This window comes from Nerophis ophidion, linkage group LG11 (genome assembly GCF_033978795.1).
Source record: "Nerophis ophidion isolate RoL-2023_Sa linkage group LG11, RoL_Noph_v1.0, whole genome shotgun sequence".
NCBI classification, from domain to species: domain Eukaryota; kingdom Metazoa; phylum Chordata; class Actinopteri; order Syngnathiformes; family Syngnathidae; genus Nerophis; species Nerophis ophidion.
Genome location: NC_084621.1, coordinates 61,810,325 through 61,836,464, shown reverse-complemented (window position 1 = coordinate 61,836,464; position 26,140 = coordinate 61,810,325). Strand labels below are relative to the sequence as shown.

The window sequence follows — 26,140 nt, the reverse complement described above, 5'->3', positions numbered from 1 at the left end:
GGCCCGCGGGCCGTACGTTTGACCCCCCTGGTTTAGAATGTCAGGTGATTTATTCACAACATAGAATTAGGTCAGTCTCATGCAACGTAGTTTCATTAAGGTATCTCTTACTTGTATGTGGGAAAACTTCATTTTGTACCTTGATTTTACAACCCTGTTATTTGAGATTATTCATCATGTTTCCACTATCAATCCATCCATCCATCCAACTTCTTCCGCTTATCCGAGGTCGGGTCGCGGGGGCAGCAGCCTAAGCAGGGAAGCCCAAACTTCCCTCTCCGCAGCCACTTCGTCTAGCTCTTCCCGGGGGATCCCGAGGCGTTACCAGGCCAGCCGGGAGACATAGTCTTCCCATTGTGTCCTGGGTCTTCCCCTTGGCCTCCTACCTGTCGAATGTACTCTCAACACCTCCCTAGGGAGGTGTTCGGGTGGCATCCTGACCAGATGCCTGAACGTAGAGGAGCAGCGGCTTTACTTTGAGTTCCTCCCGGATGGCAGAGCTTCTCACCCTATCTCTAAGGGAGATCCCCGCAAACCGGCGGAGGAAACTCATTTCAGCCGCCTGTACCCGTGATCTTGTCCTTTCGGTCATAACTTCGGTCATGTCTGATCCCTCACATAGGACCTGTTTGTTTTGGGAGACCCTAACAGAGGGCATAGAAGCCCCCGGACTTCATAGCTCCTAGGATCATTGGGACACGCAAACTCCTCTATCACGAAAAGGTGGCAGCTCAGAGAGGAGATGTTTCCACTATGTGTTTTATATTTGATGCAGAACAGTTGTATCACAAAATATGTGTATGAATAAATATTTCTAGTAAGAATAATATGGTGTGATTGTCTTCATTTGCGATCCAGGGGCAGGGGCGTAGGGCCCCCATACACAAGCCTCCTAGAGGACCCCCCCATCCCAGCCTAGACCCAACATCGCAGCCCCTATACACACACACTTGGTATGTTCACATCCATCCATCCATTTCCTACCGCTTATTCCCTATGGCTCCAGCGCCCCCCGCAACCCTGATCTCAGCTTCAATTTGGCAGAAGGCGGGGTACACCCTGGACAAGTCGCCACCTCATCGCAGGGCCAACACAGATAGACAGACAACATTCACACTCCCGTTCAGACATTAGGGCCAATTTAGTGTTGCCAATCAGCCTATCCCCAGGTGCGTGTCTTTGGAGGTGGGAGGAAGCCGGAGTACCCGGAGGGAACCCACGCAGTCACGGGGAGAACATGCAAACTCCTCACAGAAAGATCGAAGATTGAACTCATGACTTTTGTATTGTGAGGCAGACGCACTAACCCCTCCCCACCGTGCTGCCCGTATGTTTACATGCACTAAAAAATAATTTTTCATGGATTTGGTTGTAACCAGATTTTTAAAACATGTAAACACCTTAAATAACTTTTGGACTTTTTAAAGATATGATTGCTACTACAATGTGTGTAGATAAACCCCCTTCATTATTTTTTTTTTTTACATAATTTTTTGGTGCCAATAAATTTAATATGAAGTGGCCATAATGAGATTTTAAATATTCATATAACCTGCCACTATTCCCTTGAATATGGTTTTAAATCTGTCAAATTGTCCGCGATCAAAAGTTTACCTACACTTGTGAAGAACATAATGTCATGGCTGTGTTGAGTTTCCAATCATTTCTACAACTCTTATTTTTTTGCGATAGAGTGATTGGAGCACATACTTGTTTGTCACAAAAAACATTCATGAAGTTTGGTTCTCCTATGAATTTTTATTATGGGTCTACTGAAAATGTGACCAAATCTGCTGGGTCAAAAGTATACATACACCAATGTTGATATTTGGTTGCATATCCCTTGGTAAGTTTCACTGCAATAAGGTGCTTTTGGTAGCCATCCACAAGCTTCTGGCAAGCTTTTGGTTGAATTTTTGACTACTCCTCTTGACAAAATTGGCGCAGTTCAACTAAATGTTGTTGGTTTTCTGACATGGACTTGTTTCTTCTTGGCCACAATACCCATCCATATGGTTGGAGGAGGAAAGGTGAGGCCTTCAATCCCAGGAACACCCATCCTACCCTACCGTCAAGCATGGTGGTGGTAGTATTATGATCTGGGCCTGATTTGCTGCGACCCCAAACACACGTCAAAAGTGGTATAGGAATGACTAAATCAGGCTAGAATTAAGGTTTTCGAATGGCCTTCCCAAAGCTGAAGAAACAAGTCCATTTCAGAAAACCAACAAATTTAGCTGAACTGCACCAATTTTGTGAAGAGGAGTGGTCAAAAATTAAACCAGAAGCTTGTGGATAGCTACCAAAAGCGCCTTATTGCTGTGAAACTTGCCAAAGGACATGTAACCAAATATCAACATGGCTGTATGTTTACTTTTGACCCAGCAGATTTGGTCACATGTTTAGGAGACCTATAATAAATTCATAAAAGAACCAAACTTTTTTTTTTGTGAACAACAAGTATGTGCTCAAACTACTCTATCACAAAAAAATAAGAGTTGTAGAAATTATTGGAAACTCAAGACAGCCATGACATTATGTTCTTTACAAGTGCATGAAAACCTGGCTGGGCAACGATTAAACATTTTAATCGAAGTTAATCGCACTATTTCTCAGATTAATCGCGATTAACTGCATTGTATATGTAAAGCCCAATAATGAATTCAAAAGTAGTGTGTTGTGCACCTTTAGTGGAATATTCTCCCACATGAACAAAAGCGCCAAAACATTTGTTGTGCAAACACAATTTAAATCAGTCCTTGTTAAACAGTAGCAGTTAAATACCATATTTTATGAAAATCAACTCAAAAAATGTAAATACAAACATTTAAGCTTATTGCCACTGCCAGGGTATTTAAGTTATCCTGTTTGTTATGGAAAATAAATATAATCTACATACAAATCTCTGAGCCACAATCATAACATCTGAACAGGCAATTTCTGAGGTAACAGCAGAAACATTTTTTTTATGAGGGATCTTATGTTTAAAAAAACCTATATGATAGGTAGTGGGCTGTTTTAGGGAATTTTTGATCAAATTATCCTTACTAGCAATATTAATAATGTGTTTATTCTGCGTAGTGCACTTAAAATAATTATGACCATATCTAGGAATTGATATGATGGGAATTTTCCGATTGTTTGCTTGGTGCTTTGATAAACTGAACGCATATACATGGTACTATATTGTGATGTTATGAGCCAGGGAAAAAAAGAACTACCCTACCCAGCATGCAACAGGAGTGACGAACATGCGCGGTAGCCAGGTATAGATGACGGCATCTTGTACGTTGTGATATGCACGCTCCGAAAGCAAACGTTAAGAACTCAGCTAACACTCCTCGTCTGCATTATTCATAAATAGAAAGACAACACATATAGTCTGCTGCTTCACAGGCCGCTGGATGTAGCCGGCAAAGTATTCCCATGCTAGCTAGCCGGTCTAGCAAGCACGCGTCATTCAGTCCAAAACGGTCCGATCTATCCACATCCAGAATTGTCTGGCGGTCGTAAGTGATCCCGGAGTGACCACGCTGCAAGCCAGCCATGAAATTTGCAGAATTGTCCGATATTTTTGCCAAATGTTCCATCTTTACCAAGAGCCCCTCGACGCCGAAGCCAATCCGGGCGACGCCATCTTGTTAAGAAAAGGCGTTAACAAAATAAAAGCATGTAAACAACATACGCAAATGTGCGGTAAAATAATTGTCGGCATTAATAGATTGATGAGTTAACTCGTAATTAACGCATTAATTTGCATGCATACATATATATATATATATATATATATATATATATATTAGGGGTGTTACGGTACACAAACGTTTGGGTTCGATACGTACCTCGGTTTGGAGGTCACGGTTCAGTTCATTTTTGGTACAGTAAGAAAACAACAAAATATAAATTTTTTGGTTATTTATTTACCAAATTTGCAAAATCTTCCACCAAAAATATTTTTCTTAGTGGAATATTTGAAGTGAAGAAATGAGAACCTTGGATAGGTCAATAAATCATAATAACATTGATTTTGATTCAATACTATAGAATATTATATAATAGAATGGAATAGAAAGTACTTTATTGATCCCTGGGGGAAATTCAGCACCACAGGTTGCTCACAATAGACAAGAATAATAATAAATAATATATATATATATATATATATATATATATATATATATATATATATATATATATATATATAATACATTATATATATAATATATAAATGATATACATATATTCTACATATACTACATACCGTATACTCTACATATGTTTATGTTTTGAGCAATGACAGTTTGAAAGAAAAAAAAACAATTTTGTTTTATTAGTCTACATGGCAAGTTTTTCTAAATTAGATTTAACCTTTAAGCTTTTTTATTTCACTTTTGTTATGTGTTTGTTTAATTTAATAATATTTTTAGAATGTGCCGTGGGCCTTTAAAACATTAGCTGTGGGCTGCAAATGGCCTCCAGGGCACACTTTTGACACAAAAATTAAATCTGAAAAATCTATGGATGAAAAGCAGAAGCATGCGCTCTCTCTGTCTCTCCCCTTCCCTCACGAATTCTGCTGCGCGCGCAATTTGTTTTGTTTTTAACTTTCTTAACACTGAACGTACATTGAAAAAAAACGCAACCGTAACTCGAGGTGCCGGACATTTGGGGTGTTTGGGGGGCTCCACCCCGGCGGCCCCGCGGGTGGGGGTTTTTAGGTCCGGTGAGAGGAGGACGTGTGGTCAGGAACAAGCCCGGTCGTTGCTAGCATGGTAGGTCATAGACTGACCATACGTCCTCTTTTCACCAGACATGTCCTCTTTTGCGGAGCTGTCAGGGCGGAGTATCTTAAATGCCTCACATGTCCGGCATTTTGAGTATTGTTTACACAACGTGCAGGACACTACTTAATATGTCCGTGTGGGAAGTCGTTCGGAACACCTCTGCACCGAACCAGAAACCCCGTACCGAAACGGTTCGATAAAATACCTGTACCGTTACACCCTCCATCCATCCATTTCCTACCGCTTATTCACTTTGGGGTCTTGGGGGGCGCTGGTGCCTATCTCAGCTACAATCGGGTGGAAGGTGGGGTACACCCTGGTCAAGTTGGCACAGACCGACAACATTCACACTCACACACCCTAATATATATATATGTATATATATAAACACATACAGTAAATATGTTTATATGTGTATACACATATACACACACACACACACATACATATATATATATATATATATATATTAGGGCTGTGGATCTTTGGGTGTCCCACAATTCGATTCAATATCGATTCTTGGGGTCACGATTCGATAATGTATAGATTTTTGATTCGATTCGATTCTCAATTCAAAAAATGATATTTTTCCGATTCAAAACGATTCTGTATTCATTCAATACATAGGATTTCAGCAGGATCTACCCCAGTCTGCTGACATGCAAGCAGAGTAGTAGATTTAAAAAAAAAAGCTTTTATAATTGTAAAGGACAATGTTTTATCAACTGATTGCAATAATGTAAATTTGTTTTAACTATTAAACGAACCAAAAATATGACTTATTTTATCTTTGTGAAAATATTGGACACAGTGTGTTGTCCAGCTTATGAGATGCGATGCAAGTGTAAGCCACTGTGACACTATTGTTCTTTTTTATCATTTTTATAAATGTCTAATGATGATGTCAATGAGGGATTTTAATCACTGCTTTGCGGAAATTATAACTAATATTGATACTGTTGTTGATAATATTCATTTTTGTTTCACTACTTTTGGTTTGTTCTGTGTCGTGTTTGTGTCTTCTCTCAATTGCTCTGTTTATTGCAGTTCTGAGTGTTGCTGGGTCAGGTTTGGTTTTGGAATTGGATTGCATTGTTATGGTATTGCTGTGTAGTGGTTTGTTGGATTGATAAAAAAAAAAAAATGTTTAATCGATTTTTTAAAAATGACAATCGATTCTGAATCGCACAACGTATTCGAATCGATTTTTTCCCACACCCCTAATATATATATACACACACACACACACACACACACACACACACACACACACACACACACACACACACACACAAACACACACACACACACACACACACACACTCACACACACACACACTCACACACACACACACACACACACACATATATGTGTGTATATATAGGCTACAATATGTATCACAAAGTAGATTTTAGGCCATATCGTTCATCCCTAATGCACACAGTACTAAACTGGAAGCACTGATACATGAAATGACTTCAAAAGCTGTTCAAAGAGTCAGAATTAATACTCAGAACACTAAAAGACTCTGAATTCAAACAAATAAATATTACACATATGCTAGCCTTCTATTGCAGCCTTAATCAAATTGGCAATACCATGTTGACTTCATTGATCCCCAGGCTGCAGCTCTGCAACAAATCCTATACTTAGTGGCAAAAACAAGCATCAGTTAAGGTCTGGAAATGAGCGTAAGGCAGCCATTCTGACAGCTGACAGAGGCCAGGGACTTGCCCAGGACCGGCACTGACATCACAAGTCAATGACTGGCTATTTCAATGTGGAAGGTGCTCGGAGACTGCAGTTAACAAGCACAAAAGGGCCACTTAGTGGACCCGTGTCAGCGTCGACTGGGATTATGCAGCAGACAGCGCTCGTCTGTTTTATTCTTCCACCTCCATATTTACCCCCCCACTGCAATTACAATGCGCTGCCAAGCATTGCTTGAGGCGTGGTGAGGTTTGTGGGGGGGAAAATCCCAGCTCAATATTGAGAGTGTGTGGAGGACTACTTACTGTGGGTCTCTGTGGAAACATTGTAATCACCTGTATGTACGTACGTTGCTCCTGGGACACAGCGCCAGGGAGGCCTCACTATGGGGAATTGAGTGTGAAGGGAGGACATCTGTTTCAAAATAACCAGCAAAAAAATTATTGCAAATAGTTCTTACTCAACTTTGAGACGGATGTAATTTACCTTTAGAGTCGCAGCTGTTCGGTGAGTCGGCGCCAGGCACAACCCCCCAAGACCGACTCTCTCTGCTGTTTCTTAAACAAATGTCTCCCGAGAGGTTTCCGGGAAGAGAAGGTGCAATAACAAATTGACAGTGCAGAGAGCTGGTAAGCAGCAGCAATGATACAAGCCTGACAGACGAGAGTGAGGGGGGTCTGTGGACGAGTATTGACAGGAAAAGTACAGTCGTACCTCAACTTGCAAGCTTAACTCAAAACACTTGTATCTCAAATCAACGTCGTCCTTTCAAATGAATTGACATCGATTTAATCGGTGCTTGGCCCACACAAAACACCAACATTTAAACATGCAACATGCCTTTTTAAAAGACATACTAACTTTGATATGATAATCATTGTGTACAAATAATACAGTTGAATGTACTACAGACAACTACTGCAGTTTTATGAAATAATTTAGTAATAATGTACATTATTTACCTTGAAATTGACTATAAATATATCCCCTCCTCGCTGAGTTTGAGTCAAACACCCCAGCAGCAGCTTTTCAATATTTTAATGGATAAATGTCCATCCATCCATCTATTTTCTACCGCTTATTCCCTTTTGGGGTCGCGGGGGGCGCTGGCGCCTATCTCAGCTACAATCGGGCGGAAGGCGGGGTACACCCTGGACAAGTCGCCACCTCATCGCAGGGCCAACACAGACAGACAGACAACATTCACACTCACATTCACACACTAGGGCCAATTTAGTGTTGCCAATCAACCTATCCCCAGGTGCATGTCTTTGGAGGTGGGGATAAATGTCTGCCGTTTGGATATTATTTTAATATCCTTGGCTTATCGACTTATTTTGCTTCCGTGTGGTGCAGACTAGCAATGATACACTCAAAATGTTTGTTAACGATTCCCTTCTTTCACTTCGTTCCTTCCCATGTAACTCAGATTTTTGCTTGCAACTTGCAGTGAAGCATAGCAATTAGCCACAAACAAGCACTAACAAACGGGACTATTTCGGCTTGATTTGGACTTAATTTGGAGAGCAGGGTGACTTTTTATTGACCTATAAAATAATCTTCAAACCAGCCATGTAGCGCAAACTAATACAAGTGAAACAACCAAAGAACCACCGTTACATGTTTTGTACACCACAATCAATCAATCAATGTTTACTTATATAGCCCTAAATCACTAGTGCCTGAAAGGGCTGCACAAACCACAACGGCATCCTCGGTAGGCCCACATAAGGGCAAGGAAAACTCACACCCAGTGGGACATCGGTGACAATAATGACCCAGTGGGACGTCGGTGACAATGATGACTATGAGAACCTTGGAGAGGAGGAAAGCAATGGAAGTCGAGCGGGTCTAACATGATACTGTGAAAGTTCAATCCATAATGGATCCAGCACAGTCGCGAGAGTCCAGTCCAAAGCGGATCCAACACAGCAGCGAGAGTCCCGTTCACAGCGGAGCCAGCAGGAAACCATCCCAAGTGGAGGCGGATCAGCAGCGCAGATATGTCACCAGCCAATACACAGGCAAGCAGTACATGGCCACCGGATCGGACCGGACCCCCTCCACAAGGAAGAGTGGGACATAGAAGAAAAAGAAAAGAAATGGCAGATCAACTGGTCTAAAAAGGGAGTCTATTTAAAGGCTAGAGTATACAAATGAGTTTTAAGGTGAGACTTAAATGCTTCTACTGATCACAAGGAAGTGTTTTAAATGTAGAAATAAAAATATATTATGACCCCTTAAAAGTAACCCGTCAAACAGATCTGAAACAAAAACAAATCCTAAAATAACACATTTTAATAAATGCAAGGTTGTTTTATTAATATATCCACCTTGCCTCCATGGTTGAATTCAAATTTTCGGGACATATGGGGATTCTGAATACCAAAACAGATCCCAACAGGCAAGTTAAATACTGTAGGATCCACTGCGAGGAGGTGGCGACTTGTTCAGGGTGTACGCTGCCTTCCACTCGAATGCAGCTGAGAGCACCAGCACCCCCTACGACCCCGAAAGGGACACACGGTAGAAAATGGATGGGATGGAACTCGGAAACGAAAACAGCACAAACAACCATTTCAACTGCACGAATCAGCACAAGCAAATGAGACTGTTTCAACAGAGGGGCCAACTCCACACAGGTCCGAGAAACAGCTTTTATCTAAAAACTCTCAGTCGGTGCACTGTATCTCATTAGAAGTATCATTTCTGGCAATAGTGGGAATACCAAATGAAAGGATACAGACTTTTTCTGGTTTAAAAAAAACAAAAAAACAGCAAAGCTGCATGAGCTCATTTCCATAATACCTCTCTGTGCCTCGCGAGAATGTTGGGAGCAGTTTGCCTTCATTTGCATGTGCCATGAAACCGTTTAGATCTTTTTTGTTATTATGCAGCGGGATCGACCACCGGAGTATATTGAAATTCATACAGCTGAATGCGAGAACGCTTCTGGGTTTGAAACCTGCCCACTGGCTGCAGCTCAAAGAAATTATTTTTGGGGAGATTCACAGTGGAGACTTGGATTTTTATCAGATTCACACCAGGAAAGCAAATTGGACAGGAGATAAATGTTGGCCGCGTTTTTTTTTTTTCTCCGACTGCGAATCGCTCAACTCATGTCCTCTGTTTGACTTTCTTATTCTTACTTTATTTCCAGAACAAAATGTACGTATACTAGGTGCCCAACTCAGCATCCTGTGAACAAACATATTTTTATGCAGCACACACTATTTCCTTGTTAATACAACAACAATCCTTAATAAAGCCTATTAGTGCAATATTTTTTTTAAACCGATAGGACAATAAATAGTGGAATAGTGTTGTATGATGTCCTGTTAATGCTATGTATGTAACATTTACACTGCAATGAAGAGTAAATGCCGCCCAAATACAGCTTGATTCATCAAGTCGCCCACTGCAGTATGTAACAAAATAAAAACAATCAATGCATATTTTATGATAATACCACTTTTAGATGTTGGGATGAGACATTGTTAGTCATCACGGTTAGTGATTGTTCTAGCTTAAATGGGCACCCTGGGCGAGATCCCCCTTCTGATGAGTGTTGCACACAAATATATATATATATATTTTTATTTCCGCCGCCATCCTTGCAATGTTGCACGGGGGAATTGCACAGGTAGCCTATATCTAAAACCGCCATTGCATATTGTATTATGTGTAACCCTCAAACTTGTAACTATGTAAATTTTTGCAATGAAGCTCTTATAAAAAGTGCCTCCTGACCCCATAAAGTTACTATGGCTAGCTAATGTTCCCGATCAAATGAACCATGTTTTTAAAAACAAATAGTCATGGTAAACTATGCATGTAGAACTGTTTTTTGTCATTTATATCAAGATTAAATATTAAGATAAGATAACCTTATTACTGAATAATAATAAGGTTGCTTGAATCAAATTAAGAATGTCTAAGACTATACCTACACCCACTAATCTAAAACGTTAAATGGTTTGTTTCACCTGAATTGCGAGCGCCGGCAAACCTAACTTCAAAGTCTTCACTCAACATAAACATCATCAAAGTTCACATTGACACATTATCACGCACCATTCTGGAACAAGGATTGAAGAAAGGTAAAAAAGATACAAGGAATTTAGCTGTGACAGCATAGTTTCACTTTTGCATCTCATTGCACAAAACTGTGGTGCATTCAAGAACCCTTGATTGAAGTTACACACAGAGGCGTCACTAGTTTTTAAAAACAGGGGGGTTTAACCCCCATGAGATGCACCAATAATGATGATGTATTATTCTGATTGGTTTAAAACCACTGATGTATACTTTACACTCTGACATAAAGAGAAACTTGACAGATTTATAATCATATTTAACTTAATAATGATAGATTAAATGATTATTCAAATTCATATTCTGGCCACTATATATTACATTTGTTGGCATTTTTTTTTGATATTTCTTTAAACTAAAACTAATAGTTTTGGGGGATTTATTTAGATATGTTCCAGACATGTTGATCCCAACTTTTAAAGTCAAAAACCCAATTAAGGTCTTATTATCAGTTTTAAAAAGCTGGTTTCAACCAAATTCAAGCAATACTAAACATGTGGCGGTGACGTTCGGTTTAGGGTGGGTCCCGGGCCCAGAATTTGGTGGTATGCCCCATGGTGTAATGGTACATGTATTCAAAACCAGACTTTTTTTGGTAAAGTTTTTTATGACCGTGACTCAGTCCTTTGATAAACGACTCTCAGTTAAGGCAGATACAAGCAATTCAGATGCTTTTTATTTAGCGGAACATATTCACAAGGAAACAGACCCGTCTAATAAATCCAAAAAGTATGCAATGTGCACTATAATCATACAAATAAATCGGGGTACTTATCACAAGTTCACTTATTAAAAAAAATCACATACAGGCTATACAGCATTTCTGTTCAGCAGAGGCTTAAGTAGAAGAATGCATTCATCAGCAGTACGTGGATTATTATTACCCAGATATTCTTCTCATGTCTTTCATAAAAGTCAATGCTCTCCATATTTTTGTCCTTTGGGTAACAGTGGAGCATCGCACTCTTTTCAAGCAGTCATAATGATTGATTGTCCATGCAATGATCATGCACATGGGAGCAAATTCACCAGGTACACCACATGCAGCTGAGAAGGAGAGGTGATGAAAGGGTTAATTGGGAACCAGGAGGGCAGGAAGACTGTCATGCAACTTTTCATAGTGTAAAGTCATATCAATGTTCCGCATAGTACTGTGTCCTCGCTCACACGTCTGAATTAATGCTCAGGTTGGCCAAACGTGGGTCAGAGTTGATCTCATACCTGTAATGATATCCCTCCATGTGGTCCCTACAAGCATCCCTGATGTTGTACATCCACCGCTTGATGCCTTTCCGGTTCAAGTAGAGCACCAGCAGGAATATGACGCCAATCAGTGCCAGCACCAAGCCCAGGAAGACGTACGAGGTCTCCAGCACGCCCTCCATGTTGCCCGAACACTTAAGCTGGGATGTCTGCACCTGCACCAGCGGCCGGCGGCTCAGTCGCACGGGGTCCGCACATGTCAGGCTCTTTGTGTCGGTGACTTGTGTAGAGTTCTTCAGCCACACCAGCATGTCCTCGATTAAACAATCGCAGCGCCATGGGTTCCCCGCTAAGCGAACGTGAAGGTCTGACTTGAAGTTGAGCTCAGTCAGCGTGTTGCCGGGAAGATTCCTGAGACTGTTGTCCCTCAGGTCGAGGTCACGCAGCGGGGGCACCTTCAGGATCCCACTCGAGATGGAGATGACGGAGCTGTTCCGCAGGTTGAGGTTGATTAAATTCGACAGGCCTGTGAAGGTACCTTCTGGAAGAAGCACAACGTCGTTGTCGGACAGGTCCAAGACGGTGAGCTGGAGGAGGTTCCCGCTCTGTATGATGCTCAGGACCTCGCTCACAGAGGAACGATTGTGAAAAGATCTACTAAGGTTCAAAACTTGTAATTTAGTCTCACCCGGAAACGCGTTTTCACTGAAAGTTTGGATTTTATTATTGCTCAGGTCCAGGCGCTCCAGGTTTGGCAAGTTCTGAAACACCATTTCCTCCACGGCCTCCAGGTCATTGCCGTTGAGGTAAAGATCTGTTAGTAATTCCAAGCGAGCGGGAAAAGAGTCCTGGTTGATGTTGGAAATGTTGTTTCCAGTGATCCACAGAAATGTGGTATTGACAGGTATGGGATGTGGAATCACGTCCAAGTCCTGGTTTTGGCATTGAACCGTTTGAAAGGAGCAAGTGCATTTTTCTGGACAGCCTTGGCAGGACAAGATGACAGCCAACAGGAAAAGTAAGTGCATGATCCCAGAAGACATCTGTGCATTCATTCCTTCACCTTGACACAAGCGCGATGCGCTCTTAATGGCTTTTACCATCTGCCTGTGCCTTAAAGTTGCCCCCTTGTCAATTTTTTTCTCACCTTAATCCGTTCCAGGTCCAAGTCGAACGCCATAAATCTATCCCCAAACCATCTTCACTGAAGTCTTCCTTTCCTCCATAAGGGCGGGAAAGCTTAGGTGGCAATACACACAAACTTATTTTCCGTGTTGTTGTTTTTTTTTTAACCCCCCGTCCCTCTGAACGTTAACGTGCTACAAAACACTACGAAAAACACATTCCAAATCAAACTCGACAAAAGTAACGACGCGTACGACACTATCACCTCGTCACAGCCAAGTGTCGTTTGGAAGTCCGCAGCTCGGCAACCTGCTGGGAAAGCGAGTAGAGGGAACCAACGTGGTTGCCAAATGGGTAAAGACACGATATCGATCAAATGATCGTATTTGACGGAAACTGGTCCTATATAACTGAGTTTAAAGTGTCTCAGGAATATTTGCTACAGTAAAAAAAAATACTAAAAACAGTATATAGTAAAGTACTAGTTTGAATAAACTAATGTAATAATCTTAACTGGCAGAACAGTGCCCTCACCTGGCTTCAACGAGTCAAGTTAAATATTCCAAAACAGTACAGGGTGTAATACATTCTTTGCTACCATCAATGTATTAGAGCTGTTAAATTATATTTTTTCGAAATGATTGCTTATGCATCAAACCGAGGGTAATATTATTGTACAATCGTACGTCTGGCAACGCGACGTCTAAACAAAGCAGCACTACTCAGCCTGGACCATACCATTATACACCTCTAAAGGGGGAGAGCAAGACTCCTCCATTTAACTCCTTTTTTATATATGTTCTCATAGTTTTGTCCATGGTATCATGAACTATGACATTGGTATGGCTTTTTAAGACTAATTTGACTATAAAAAATATTCATCCAAATCATTTAATGTAACTGTAAAAATCCCCTTTAAGTTATAATAGTGCTGACTAGTAGCCTAGTAGGGTTTGAGACCTCTGAAGGAGTTCTGTTACTACAAAGTCAGGAATAATTTAGCATACCCAATTGAGACATTTAAAATAATAATATAATACCTATGTAACTTCAGTCATTCAGCCAGTGTCTATACAAAAACTACTATATGATAACATCATTATTAGAGCTGTTAATATTAATATAATATGTTTCGTTCTTAATTTGATACTAAGGCAGTGGTTCTTAACCTGGGTTCGATCGAACCCTAGGGGTTCGGTGAGTCGGCCTCAGGGGTTCGGCGGAGGTCAAAACACACCCGATTCACCGTGTAAATAAAAACTTCTCCCTATCGGCCTATTACGGATACGGCAAAAGCAGAAGTCACACTGATCTGCAGGTGTGTAATTTGTTGTGAGTTTATGCACTGTGTTTGTTTTTTTCTTTGAACAAGGTGATGTTCATGCACGGTTCATTTTGTGCACCAGTAAAAAAAAAAACATGGTAACACTTTAGTATGGGGAACATATTCACCAATAATTAGTTACTAATTAACATGCAAATTAATAACATATCGGCTCTTAACTAGTCATTATTAAGTACTTATTAATGCATAATCCATCCATCCATTTTCTACCGCTTATTCCCTTTCGGGGTCGCGGGGGGCGCTGGCGCCTATCCCAGCTACAATCGGGCGGAAGGCAGTGTACACCTTGGACAAGTCACCACCTCATTGCAGGGCCAACACAGATAGACAGACAACATTCACACTCACATTCACACACCAGGCCCAATTTAGTGTTTCCAATCAACCTATCCCCAGGTGCATGTCTTTGGAAGTGGGAGGAAGCCGGAGTACCCGGAGGGAACCCACGCAGTCACGGGGAGAACATGCAAAATCCACACAGAAAGATCCCGAGCCTGGGATTGAACCCAGGACTGCAGGACCTTCGTATTGTGAGGCAGACGCACTAACCCCTCTGCCAACCAAACCACACACACATTTTTGAAAAGTAAACATAAAAGAAAACAGTCAGAGATATAGAAACATCATCAAACTAGTATCTATGTTAGCGACCTCTCTTTTTTTTTAATCATGTAAATTTTCTGCTGGATCTACTCTCTATTTTATTCGGTCCTTTTTTTTTTTTGGTGTTACATATACTGTAATATTGTACATGGTAATTGGGATTTGTTATATATTGTATGTATTGTATAAAAATATAATTTGTCAGTATATATTATGTACTGTATATATAATATGTAAATATTACATATATGTTATATTTTATATTGTACATTTTTAGTCTACTTTATACCTTTTGTTTTCACCCTGTTTTTGTGCGCTTGTGTGCATTATCCTTTCCATCCTTATCCTTTCCACACTATGTTACCGAGCTACTGTATGGGACATTTTCCCTTGTGGATCAATAAAATGTGTCTAATGTGTAATGTCTATCACCCCTGTGTCGATTGCTTGGCCCCCCTCTAATAGTTCTTATTGCTACCAATGATTGCTGATATTGACATCAATCAACAACCTGTTTTTTTTTTGTTTGTTTTTTAAATAAGAGTTTCATAACATTAAAAAATAAATGGCATTTTGATGCTGACCTAAATATCTTTTGTCAATACGAAAATCTGGGGTAAATCTGCAAATTTGAGTCACTAGAGTTATCAGTAAAATTGGGATGTATACTTTTAACACCATAACCGACAAAGGAGTTTGCATTTTCGTTTTGATGATGTAAGGGTGTGCTCATCAATATGTCCCAATTAGAAGACCCCCTGCTCTCCTATTCTTAGCCTGCAGGGTCAACATAACAATCATCTGAGTATGTCCATGGAACCTGGATGAAGGCTACAAGCAATTATCTACAACTCTTAGTACCACTCAAACATATATACAGGATAGCATATCCTTCTATTGTTTACATAAAAAAAAAAACAGCAAACATAAAATTTCAGATACAGATTATTTAATATGTCACCGCATATTCCTGTACTTATATTCAATAATATTTCTGTCATCTGTTTACTCTATTATTTATTTTTGCATTTAGTAATAAAAGGAGAAAGGGTAAATGAGCTGTGCTTCTTTCTCCTGCTTTCCGTACATGTTGTATTGTGCAAGAAAAAGACGTGATAATCCTCGATATAACTTGTTAAACATGTGCAAACCATATAAATCATTACCATAGACAGGGTTTTAAAACCATATGTTATTGAATTATTTAGTGCAGGGCTTATTAACTTGCTAGTTGACAAATTAATAAATGGAGGCCTATTTGAAAGATTGCTTTTTTTTTAATAGGGCAATGTTACTCAACTGTGGGTCCAAGGGCCAAATATGGTCCAGGAATGACACCATAGTTCAGTTAAAAACTTGCAGCAACTTCCTAAAAACACCCGAGTTCTCCTGTTGTACTTGGACCACTGTAAACACAATAGCAGATCCTTGCATTGCTATGTTAACCTTGCTAGCAAACAAAAAAAACTGGGGCCCAAACTGGTGATTTACATAACTGAGGCGTTCCTCAAAGCACCCCTTTAAGTCCTCTCCTTTTTGGCAAATACATTTTTTGTTCCCTGCAAAGTGAAGTGAAGTGAATTATATTTATATAGCGCTTTTCTCTAATGACTCAAAGCGCTTTACATAGTGACACCTAATATCTAAGTTACATTTAAACCAGTGTGGGTGGCACTGGGAGCACGTGGGTAAAGTGTCTTGCCCAAGGACACAACGGCAGTGACTAGGTTGGCGGAAGCGGGAATCGAACCTGCAACCCTCAAATTGCTGGCACGGCCACTCTACCAACCGAGTAATTTATGTAAGTAAGGTGTTGATGTAACTTGTTTACCTCAGATGCATGCAGTAGTCATTTGTTCAAATTATTTAGTTATAATTGTGATGTTCCTTAAGGTTCCACTTCAGGTCCTCTCCTTTTCATGATTTGGGCTATTCAACTGGTGGACCATGGGTTTACTTCAAAAAACTTGTGAGAAATTCACATTTTTGCAGCAGAATCTTAACAACACTTGAGTCCAAGAGATGTAACTTAGTTTTTTGCAGGCAGTCCTTAACCTTCGTCTTGTGTTAGGGTCGGCACCGACCCGTTTTAGTTTTTAAATGCATAAAAACACCACATACATTTAGTTTTTTGCATCAAAGCTTTTTGACTTTGTCAGGAACCTCTTTGTCAACAAAATTAAACATTTTAATTTTTTTCACTAAATTATAAAATGCTCTGGTAGAAATTATGCCCTTGGTGTTGTTAGGGTCGGTTTTGACCCAGTTATAAAAATAAGATGATAAAGCAATGATAAGAGCCAAAACTGAACACACTGACAGCCAGCTCCTCTCCCAATCATGTGAGCTTTAGTGGATTCTCATTTTACCTTGTTATCCAGTACAAAAACAAACAAAAGACGGACACTAAAAGTGTCACTTTTTGCCACTCTGATTTAGTTTTTTTTATTAGTTTTGGAACTAGTAATCTATTTCTCTTGATTTCATTTGCTTGATTGGTTGTTGTTTGTTTGATGTTGGATTTCTGTTGCTGAAAAAAATACTTTTTAGCCTTTTTCTTGAAGTAAATATGTATGGGTCGAAATTGACCCGTAACACCATAGATGTTACTATAGTTAAAATTCTTAAAATGAAAAAATAAATAAAACACATTTATTTAAGAGATGTGTTCTAATACCCCTTAGTAATAGTTAGGTAACACAACAACCTTTTTTTATGTATATGATTCTCTTGAGGTCCGTTTTACCATTTTTAAAAATTGAAATCGAGGTGTATACTGACAAAAAAAGGCCCAATGGCCCAAACCAAAAATATTAAAACCAACATTTTCAAGGATAAGGAAGCCTAACGAGGTAACCAAGAGATGAGAAACAAATTGGATGATAGATCATTGTTTTTAGTGTATTTTACAGCTGATTTAAAACATGGGTCAAAACCGACCCGTTATCATAAGAGATGGTAACAGAAAGCTAACACAAGAGGAAGGTTAAAAACAGCTGAGGGCTCCATTTTGACATTAAAAAAAAAAAAGAATTCTGCAATAATATGGCCCTGAGATGAGGTGGCAACTTGTCTCGGGTGTATGCAGCTGGAATAGGCTCCAGCACCCCCTGCAACCCCGAGAGGGATAGGCAGTAGAAAATTGGTGGATGAATAGGCCCTGGCAATATGTTTGTCCTCAAAGTAAGATGCCACTTTACATTTTGACATTTAAAAAAATATATATATTCTGCAATTATATATATGGCCCTGAGATGAGGTGGCGAATTATCCAGGGTGTATGCAGCTGGGATAGGCTCCAGGTACCCCTGCGACCCCTAAAGGGACAAACGGTAGAAAATGGAGGGATGGATGAGCCCTGGCAATATGTTTGTCCTCAAAGTAAGATGCAACTTTACATTTTGACATTTAAAAAAAAAAAATAATTCTAAAATGATATGGCCCTGAGATGAGGTGGGACTTGTCCAGGGTGTATGCAGTTGGGATAGGCTCCAGCACCCCTCTGCGACAAGCGGTAAAAAAAACAACCTTACAATACACATCATTTTTTATTATACCAAGCATCCACTAGATTAGAAATACATGTTACAAAAGGAAATCTCTTTTCCTCAACAATTGGTTCAACAATAACATTATTTTAGTAAGTCAGCTTTTCAATAAGGAAGGTCAAATTTTTAATTATCAAGAATTTCTCGACCATTTTAAGATACCTGTGACTCCCAAACAATTTGCCATTGTATTTGATGCCATTCCAACAGGTGTTATTATGTTGTACAGGGCTTACACACCTCCTCTTTCTGCTGTAAAAATAGTGAATGATCCACTTGACACTCCTGTGGGGAAAATTTCCTATGATCAGAAAAATAACAGAAAAATCTGCAGCTTATTCCAAAATGATTGTGTCTCCTACGTAATTACCCTCTGGAATAATGTTGCAAATGACATCTGTTGGGTCAAAACCTGGTCCCTTCCTAACAGGTATTTACTTACCAACAAAGTCAAAGAGATATATTTTAAAATCATTCATCCTTATTACCCTGTAAAGACTGTGATGGTTGGATACAAGAAAGACATTGATGTTACCTGCACCTTTTGTAACATGCATCCAGAGACTGTTAACCACTTGTCTTGGACTTGTGAAAACACTCGATCTCTATGGCAGGGCATCTGTCGCTTCATCCTGGCCAATATTCATGACCAGTGTGTGCTTTGTTTTAAAGATGTGATTTTTGGTTTTACACTGTATGAACAAAAAATTGAAAATGAATTCTACCTTTGCAACCTCATTATTCTATTGGCTAAGTTTTATATTAATAAATGTAAGTTTCTCAATACCCGACCTGTCTTTTGTGCCTTTAAAAAAGACGTTGAACTTTACATTCAAACGCTCTCTACCTCCAACAACACAAAAGCTGTGAAAACGATGCTGCTGTGTTCCAAATTTAAGTTAATTACTGACTCTGAATGAGCCTATTATATATATATATATATATATATATATATATATATATATATATATATATATATATTTGTATTCTATTTTTGTTACTTTGAATTTACAGCCCCCTGGCGATGTTTTGTACTGTTTTTTTTTTAATTGGGAATTGTGAAGTGAACTATATTTATATAGCGCTTTTCTCCAGTGACTCAAAGCGCTTTACATAGTGAAACCCAATATCTAAGTTACATTCAAACCAGTGTGGGTGGCACTGGGAGCAGGTGGGTAAAGTGTCTTGCCCAAGGACACAACGGCAGTGACTAGGATGGCGGAAGCGGGAATCGAACCTGCAACCCTCAAGTTGCTGGCACGGCCACTCTACCAACCGGTATACCGCCCCAAAAATGTTTTGTAATGTTTTATACTGTTGTTGGATTTATTTTGATTATTGTTTATCAACTGTTTGTACATGTTTAAATTTATAAATAAACATTAAAAAAAAAAATACAAAAAAAAAAAAAATGCAGCATTACATCACGTTGAACTGAGGTCAACCCCCCCCAACCAAATCAACCAATAGGAGCATTGAATGCACATGCATCCACCAATCAAAAGTGTCGTTGTTTGGTGCTTTATTTTTTACCTAACGGGGAGGCAGGAACCCCGTCAAATTCATACTTCATATTTAAACATATTTTTGCAACAATGCCACAGTGGATTAATATTGATGACGCTATTAATATCATGACCTGTTCTTCGTTCATCTAGCGAGCGGTAAGAAATGAGTTATCTTTGATAATGCATGCTGGCGATGATGTGGCTTGTCAACCTAGCTAATGCTACAGTCGGCTAATGCTAACTCACCTTTATTATCCGAACGCAGGTTACGAATGCGTTTCCACGAGTCATTACTCGGTTACTCATGCATTTTATTTAATAAGTTCATACAACAAAAAAGTACACGTATTAAACGTTTGACGTTAGCCTTTTCTGGAGCCGCACTTAAATCTAACTTTCAAAGCTACCTAGCTTGCTATCATGTTAGCCAATGTTGTGGGTTACGTCCTCAACTATCACACCTTGGTGTTGGTTGCAAGTTGAATTAAGTTACAAAAGCACCTCAATTTATTATTTCCAATTGCATTGTTTAAAAACTTCGATGCAACCTGCAATGAAAATGAACTGCTTAGAATTCCATCCATTGTCTGCCGCTTATTCCCTTTGGGCAGGGGGTGCTGGTGCCTATCTCAGCTACAATTGGGCGGAAGGCGGGGTACACCCTGGACAAGTCGTAAGCTTATTGCAGAACTTCTTATAATTGTGTTACATATACCTTATGCATGTTGTAAGCACAATACCAACGGCGTGCATTTTGCAGATTTAATGTCAAATCCAATCAAATCAAATGTTTATTGAATTCATCACTATATATAGTACATCCATGACTAAACTACTGACTAAACTACTACCAAGTGTGGATTCAGGCTGGGTGGCCTATTTCAAGTTCCAGGTAACCCTACATTATTATATCTTATAAATAGTAAACCAAGTTGTGGTAGTAGTTTAGTCAGTAGTTCTGTCGTGGATGTACACTGTATAGTGATGAAACCAATAAACATTTGATTTGATTCGACATTAAATTTGCAAAATGCGCGCCATTGGTATTCTGCTTACAACATGCACAGACACTTTTAGGAGATGTGGGAAAAAATAGATTCGAATACGTTTTGCAATTCAGAATTGATTATCATTTCTAAAAACATCTATTTTCTTTTTAAATCTTTTTATTTTATTATTATTTTTTTTAAATTAATCTAACAAACCAATACACAGCAATACCATTACAATGCAATCCAATTCCAAAACCAAACCTGACCCAGCAACACTCAGAACTGCAATAAACAGAGCAATTGAGAGGAGACACAAACACGACACAGAACAAACCAAAAGTAGTGAAACAAAAATGAATATTATCAACAACAGTATCAATATTAGTTATAATTTCAGCATAGCAGTGATTAAAAATCCCTCATTTACGTTATCATTAGACATTTATAAAAAAAAAGAACAATATGTCACAGTGGCTTACACTTGCATTGCATCTCATAAACTTGACAACACACTGTGTCCAATGTTTTCACAAATGTAAAATAAGTCATATTTTTCGTTCGTTTAATAGTTAAAACCAATTTACATTATTGCAATCAGTTGATAAAACATTGTCCTTTATAATTTTAAAAGCTTTTTAAAAAAAAAATCTACTACTCTGCTAACATGTCAGCAGACTGGGGTAGATCGTGCTGAAATCCTAAGTATTGAATGAATACAGAATCGTTTTGAATCGAGAATCGCGTTGAATCGAAAAAAATCGATATATTATCGAATCGCGACCCCAAGAATCGATATTGAAGCGAATCGTGGGACACCCTGAGATTCGCAGCCCTAGTCACTATTGTCAATAAGTGTTTTCGACATATTATTCCTGCTGTCCATCTATAAGGTATTATCTCATTTGCACACATAAACATTTTATGATTACGAAACTACATATTTTAAAGTGAGATAATGGTAGTCGTTTCTGTTTCTAACACAATTTGTTTCTCAACTTTCCCCCAAGGTTTCCACTTCAATTATGGAGTTTTAAAGAAGCCAAGTGTGTGTTTTGAGGGGAAAGGATGCCTTTCCCCTCAAGTTGATGGTTGGACTGACTGGTGAGAAGATTGTGGGAGGTCTTAAAGGTGTTGCCTTTTGTAAATTAACTTTAGAATAATAAAGGACATAATATTTTTTTTTTTTGCAAATATTGAATTGTACAGTTTTGTAAAAAACAAAAAAACAAAAAAAAACCAGGTAGTTTTGTTGTTACACAGTTGTATGAAGCAAGCTTCTTTTTGGCTTGCATTCACCATTTTCTTTGAAATGGTAGACTGATCAAGTCTTACAGTCTCTGGGGTCGCTAGGGTGCGGTGGAACCTCAACACAGGCACAATTCTAGCGCTCCACAACCGTCCCAACCTTTGTTTTTCTTTAAGAGAGAAGCCTTATTTTAGTTTACATTGCGGCAGTGTGTGTACTTGTGTGTTGACTTTTGGAAAGGCAGCAGGATGAGTCTGGCATTGCCAGACTGCACCCCAAAATGCCGCTCACTGCAGCATGCAAATGAGGCAGTAGCGGCAATAACGGGTGGCACTGAGGGGCAGCTGAGGGCTTTCTTATCCTCGTACTGCCACAACGCAGCAGTTTTGCGGGACGAATTTGGTCGCACAGCGTTGCATCTGGCTGCCTCACTGGGGAAGAAAGCCTTACTGGAGTGGCTGCTGGAAAGTAAGAATGCTGACTTGACCGTAAAGGATCAGGAATCGGGCTGGACTGCCCTGCACCGCAGCGCCTTCTATGGACAAATTCACTGCCTCCTTTCCCTGGTCAAGGTACATGTAAAACATTTCTCGTTTAGCCAGATCAACGTTTTTTTTTTTAATAAATACGGTACATGACTATACTAGCTTTTGTGGTGCCCCGAATGGGCTCAAAATGCTTTGGAAGACAAATGGTGTGTTCTAATTTTTTCACCTGCTTTATTCCCAGCATGGTGGACTCCTCTCCACTCAGGATAAGGAAGGTTTATCTGTCTTGGACTTGACAATGAAAGACAGACCAGCTCACATTACATTTAGAAGCACAGGTATTGTACCTTTTGTAAACATAATGTAACTGTGCAATATTTTGTTAACCTCTCCAAAGTTCTGGTAATTTCAAATATAACTGTTTGCTATGTGAACGTGTTCTCTTTCCCGTTACAGACCCGACTGAGGTTTATATGTGGGGAAACAATACTAATTTTAGCCTTGGCCATGGTAATCAAGAGAGTCGACAGCACCCTGAGTTAGTGGATGCCTTTGCAAGGACTGGTGTTTACATCAAGCAGGTAAGACAACAGTAGTCAACATCCACCATCAAGTTAATCCACACTAGAGATGCTCGGTTTGCGGTCTCATCCGCGGAGTCCGGCGGTTGACATGACGAAAAAATAGATCTTATGAACCATCCGGAAATATTTCATATGTATGGTTCTGTGATCGGTATCCTTTGCAATTCAAAGTGCCGTTTAAGACCCGTGTCATAAAGCGAAGAAGACAATTTGAGACGCTATTATTTTCCTGAATGACTGCCGGCAGTCGCCCAGATAAGTATTAGGGCGAGCTATGAAGCCATTGGCTTTGTCGCCTACCTAAACATGTACGATCTGATTGTCAGTCCAGCATCATGTTGTGTGTGGCTTCCGCGGCAACACGACTGCAAGGCATACTGGGTGACACAGAGTACACTAATGGTTGTGATATAAACAATTTTAACACTCTTAGTAATATGCGCCACGTTGTGAAGCCACACCAATTAAGAACAACAAACACATTTCGGGAGAACATCCTCACAGTAACACAACGTAAATGCAACACAACAAATACCCATAATCCTTCGTATTCATGACACTTCCTGACTATTTTATACTCCCCCTGCTGCACACTGAAATCCTGCTGAAGTCATCTTCGCAGCACAGGGATCCACCACCACTATATTTGTCCCATGCGGCGGCTGTTTCAATGTCTTGTTTGATCGCTTTTGACTTTGGGGCTGTATGGTGTGTATTTTGTCGTTTTCTCAATGTTGAAGGTGAATCCATAATGCAAATAAATTTCCAATTTAACGAAAGACATATCTCTAACGTGACATGCATTAGCCTACCGTAAAGGTCATTCAACACAATTTTTCTCCTCTCCCTGCTGCACACTGAAACCCTGCTGAAGTCATCTTTGCAGAACAGTAATCCACCACCACTATATGTGTCCCATGCGGCGGCTGTTTCAATGTCTTGTTTGATCGCTTTTGACTTTGGGGCTGTGTGGTGTGTATTTTGTTGTTTTCTTAATGTTGAAGGTGAGTCCGTAATGCAAATAAATTTCCAATTTAACGAAAGACATATCTGTAACGTGACATGCATTAGCCTACCAAAAAGGTCATTCAACACATTTTTTTTCCTCCCCCTGCTGCACACTGAAACCCCGCTGAAGTCATCTTCGCAGCGCAGTGATCCACCACAACTATAATTGTCCCATGCGGTGGCCGTTTCAATGTCTTGTTTGATCCCTTTTGACTAGGGGGCTTTGTTGTGTGTATTTTGTTGTTTTTAATGTTGGAGGTGAGTCCATAATGCAAATACATTTCCAACTGTCCCAACAAGCTTGTATTTTTTCCATTGGCAGACTTAACTAAAATTGAGCTATTCAGCCACAACGACAGGAGACATGGTTAGGAGGGGGGTTTCAAAACTTAAAACAATGTACCTACCTAAACATGGTGGTGGTAGCATCATTCCCTTTGGGTTTGCCAAGTAAGCCACACCACTTTGGTACCCCAGCAAAACACTCTCTTTTGTTATGCAACTTGACATGAAGAAACAAGTAGCAATTTCCTTCAAGTTGCGAGCATGCTTCTTGTGGAATCCACAGCCAGCAGTGGGGAAATACTTCAGTTCCTGCTGATTTTTTTTTTTTATCCCCTTACAAAAACATAAATGATCCATCATTTTTATGATATTTTTAGTTAAACAGAGCAAGAGAGAGAGGCATTGTATAATCAAAAAATCCATAAAAAAACCCATTAAATGAAGTTAAAAAATCCATTAAAAAAACATTAAATAAAGTTTATATGTTAATGTTTGCATCTAAACATAGTAAATCTTTAGCTCAAAGCATTTTTTATACTGAATTTCAGGAGTTGCGCACAGCTCAGTAGGGCTTTAAGTCCACTTCTTCTTTCAGTCACATGCCAAATATTGAAGGCTGCTGCTTGGTAACTTCAAGTTTCAGCTCCGTCCACAAATTTTCTGTGGGATTAAGGTTCGCAGAGGATCTTAATGTACGTGTTCAGCCACTTATTTGTTTCCATGGCCTTTTGTATCATTGTCATGCTATAAAACCAATCCACGACCAATTTTCTTGACTGGGGCCAAAGAGATGTGAACATTTAAACACATGTTATTTTGGCACTGTTTAGAGCAGAAAGCTGGTGTTTGTGTTGCAATTTTATGTAGTGGTGTATTTGTTGGACTTCATCATTTTACAAAGTCCATTAGGGTGCAGATAGGTCTGATTTCATGACCACACAGTAACACAGTGGCACTTGTGTCTTTTTAGTCAATACAGCAGGTGCCACGGGTTAAATATTAATTCTACATTGGCATAAGTTTTAATTAAATGACCAACCATGGTGTGTGCATGTGTGTGACTGTCCACATTAATGTGATACTTGGGGAAACATCCCTGCGCTCTATTCAAGGTTTGAGGAGAGCCATGTATTAGTAATGATGTTTGCTTTTCCACTTGTGCAACTGCCTTTTTATTGGCATAGTGTTTTACTATCACGACAAGAGGCCTTGGCAGAAGAACATGGAAAAAAGATTGCTACATTTCCATTTTCCAAAAGGGTCATTATTATAATCCATCCATTTTCTTAATATCAAGTCTTAAGTCTGATTAAGCAGTCCAGTCAAGGTGTTTTCATTTTATTTAGAGCCTTCAAGCAGCAAAAGTAAAATTCAATAGCTGATAGGTGTCTTTATTTTTTTTAGGTGGTGCTATGCAAGTTCCATTCAGTGTTTCTGTCTCAAAAAGGTCAGGTTTTCACATGTGGACATGGACAAGGAGGACGACTTGGCCATGGAGATGAACAGACTTATTTGGTGAGATGTGGCATGATTTTTGTAAATCTAGAAAAAAAATCTTTAGACAAAAAGGCCTGCTAAAATTGCCTTATAAATCTCTCACTTTTCAACAAAGTTG

General features: G+C 39.5%; 2 protein-coding genes and 1 long non-coding RNA gene across 3 annotated transcripts in view; 1 reads left to right on the top strand and 2 right to left on the bottom strand.

Moving 5' to 3' along the window:
- Nucleotides 1–11,244: 11,244 nt before the first annotated feature.
- On the bottom strand, nt 11,245–12,946 carry tpbgb (trophoblast glycoprotein b). The gene has a single exon (XM_061916415.1). It carries the CDS (start codon nt 12,894–12,896, stop codon nt 11,754–11,756), a length of 1,143 nt encoding a protein of 380 aa, XP_061772399.1. The 5' UTR covers nt 12,897–12,946; the 3' UTR covers nt 11,245–11,753.
- On the bottom strand, nt 11,245–13,271 carry LOC133562330 (uncharacterized). The gene is made up of 2 exons (XR_009808882.1): nt 12,941–13,271; nt 11,245–11,637 (listed from the first exon to the last, which is right to left on the bottom strand). It is a non-coding gene; the product is annotated as an uncharacterized LOC133562330 (long non-coding RNA).
- A 6,650-nt stretch (nt 13,272–19,921) lies between these two features.
- ibtk (inhibitor of Bruton agammaglobulinemia tyrosine kinase) overlaps nt 19,922–26,140 on the top strand; it is a 28,543-nt gene continuing 22,324 nt past the window's right edge. Inside the window, exons 1-5 of the mRNA XM_061916413.1 lie at nt 19,922–20,078; nt 21,922–22,732; nt 22,890–22,986; nt 23,105–23,229; nt 25,930–26,040. Of these exons, the coding sequence (XP_061772397.1) occupies nt 22,409–22,732; nt 22,890–22,986; nt 23,105–23,229; nt 25,930–26,040 (657 nt within the window). The 5' untranslated portion in view covers nt 19,922–20,078; nt 21,922–22,408. The remainder of the gene's footprint in view (nt 20,079–21,921; nt 22,733–22,889; nt 22,987–23,104; nt 23,230–25,929; nt 26,041–26,140) is intronic.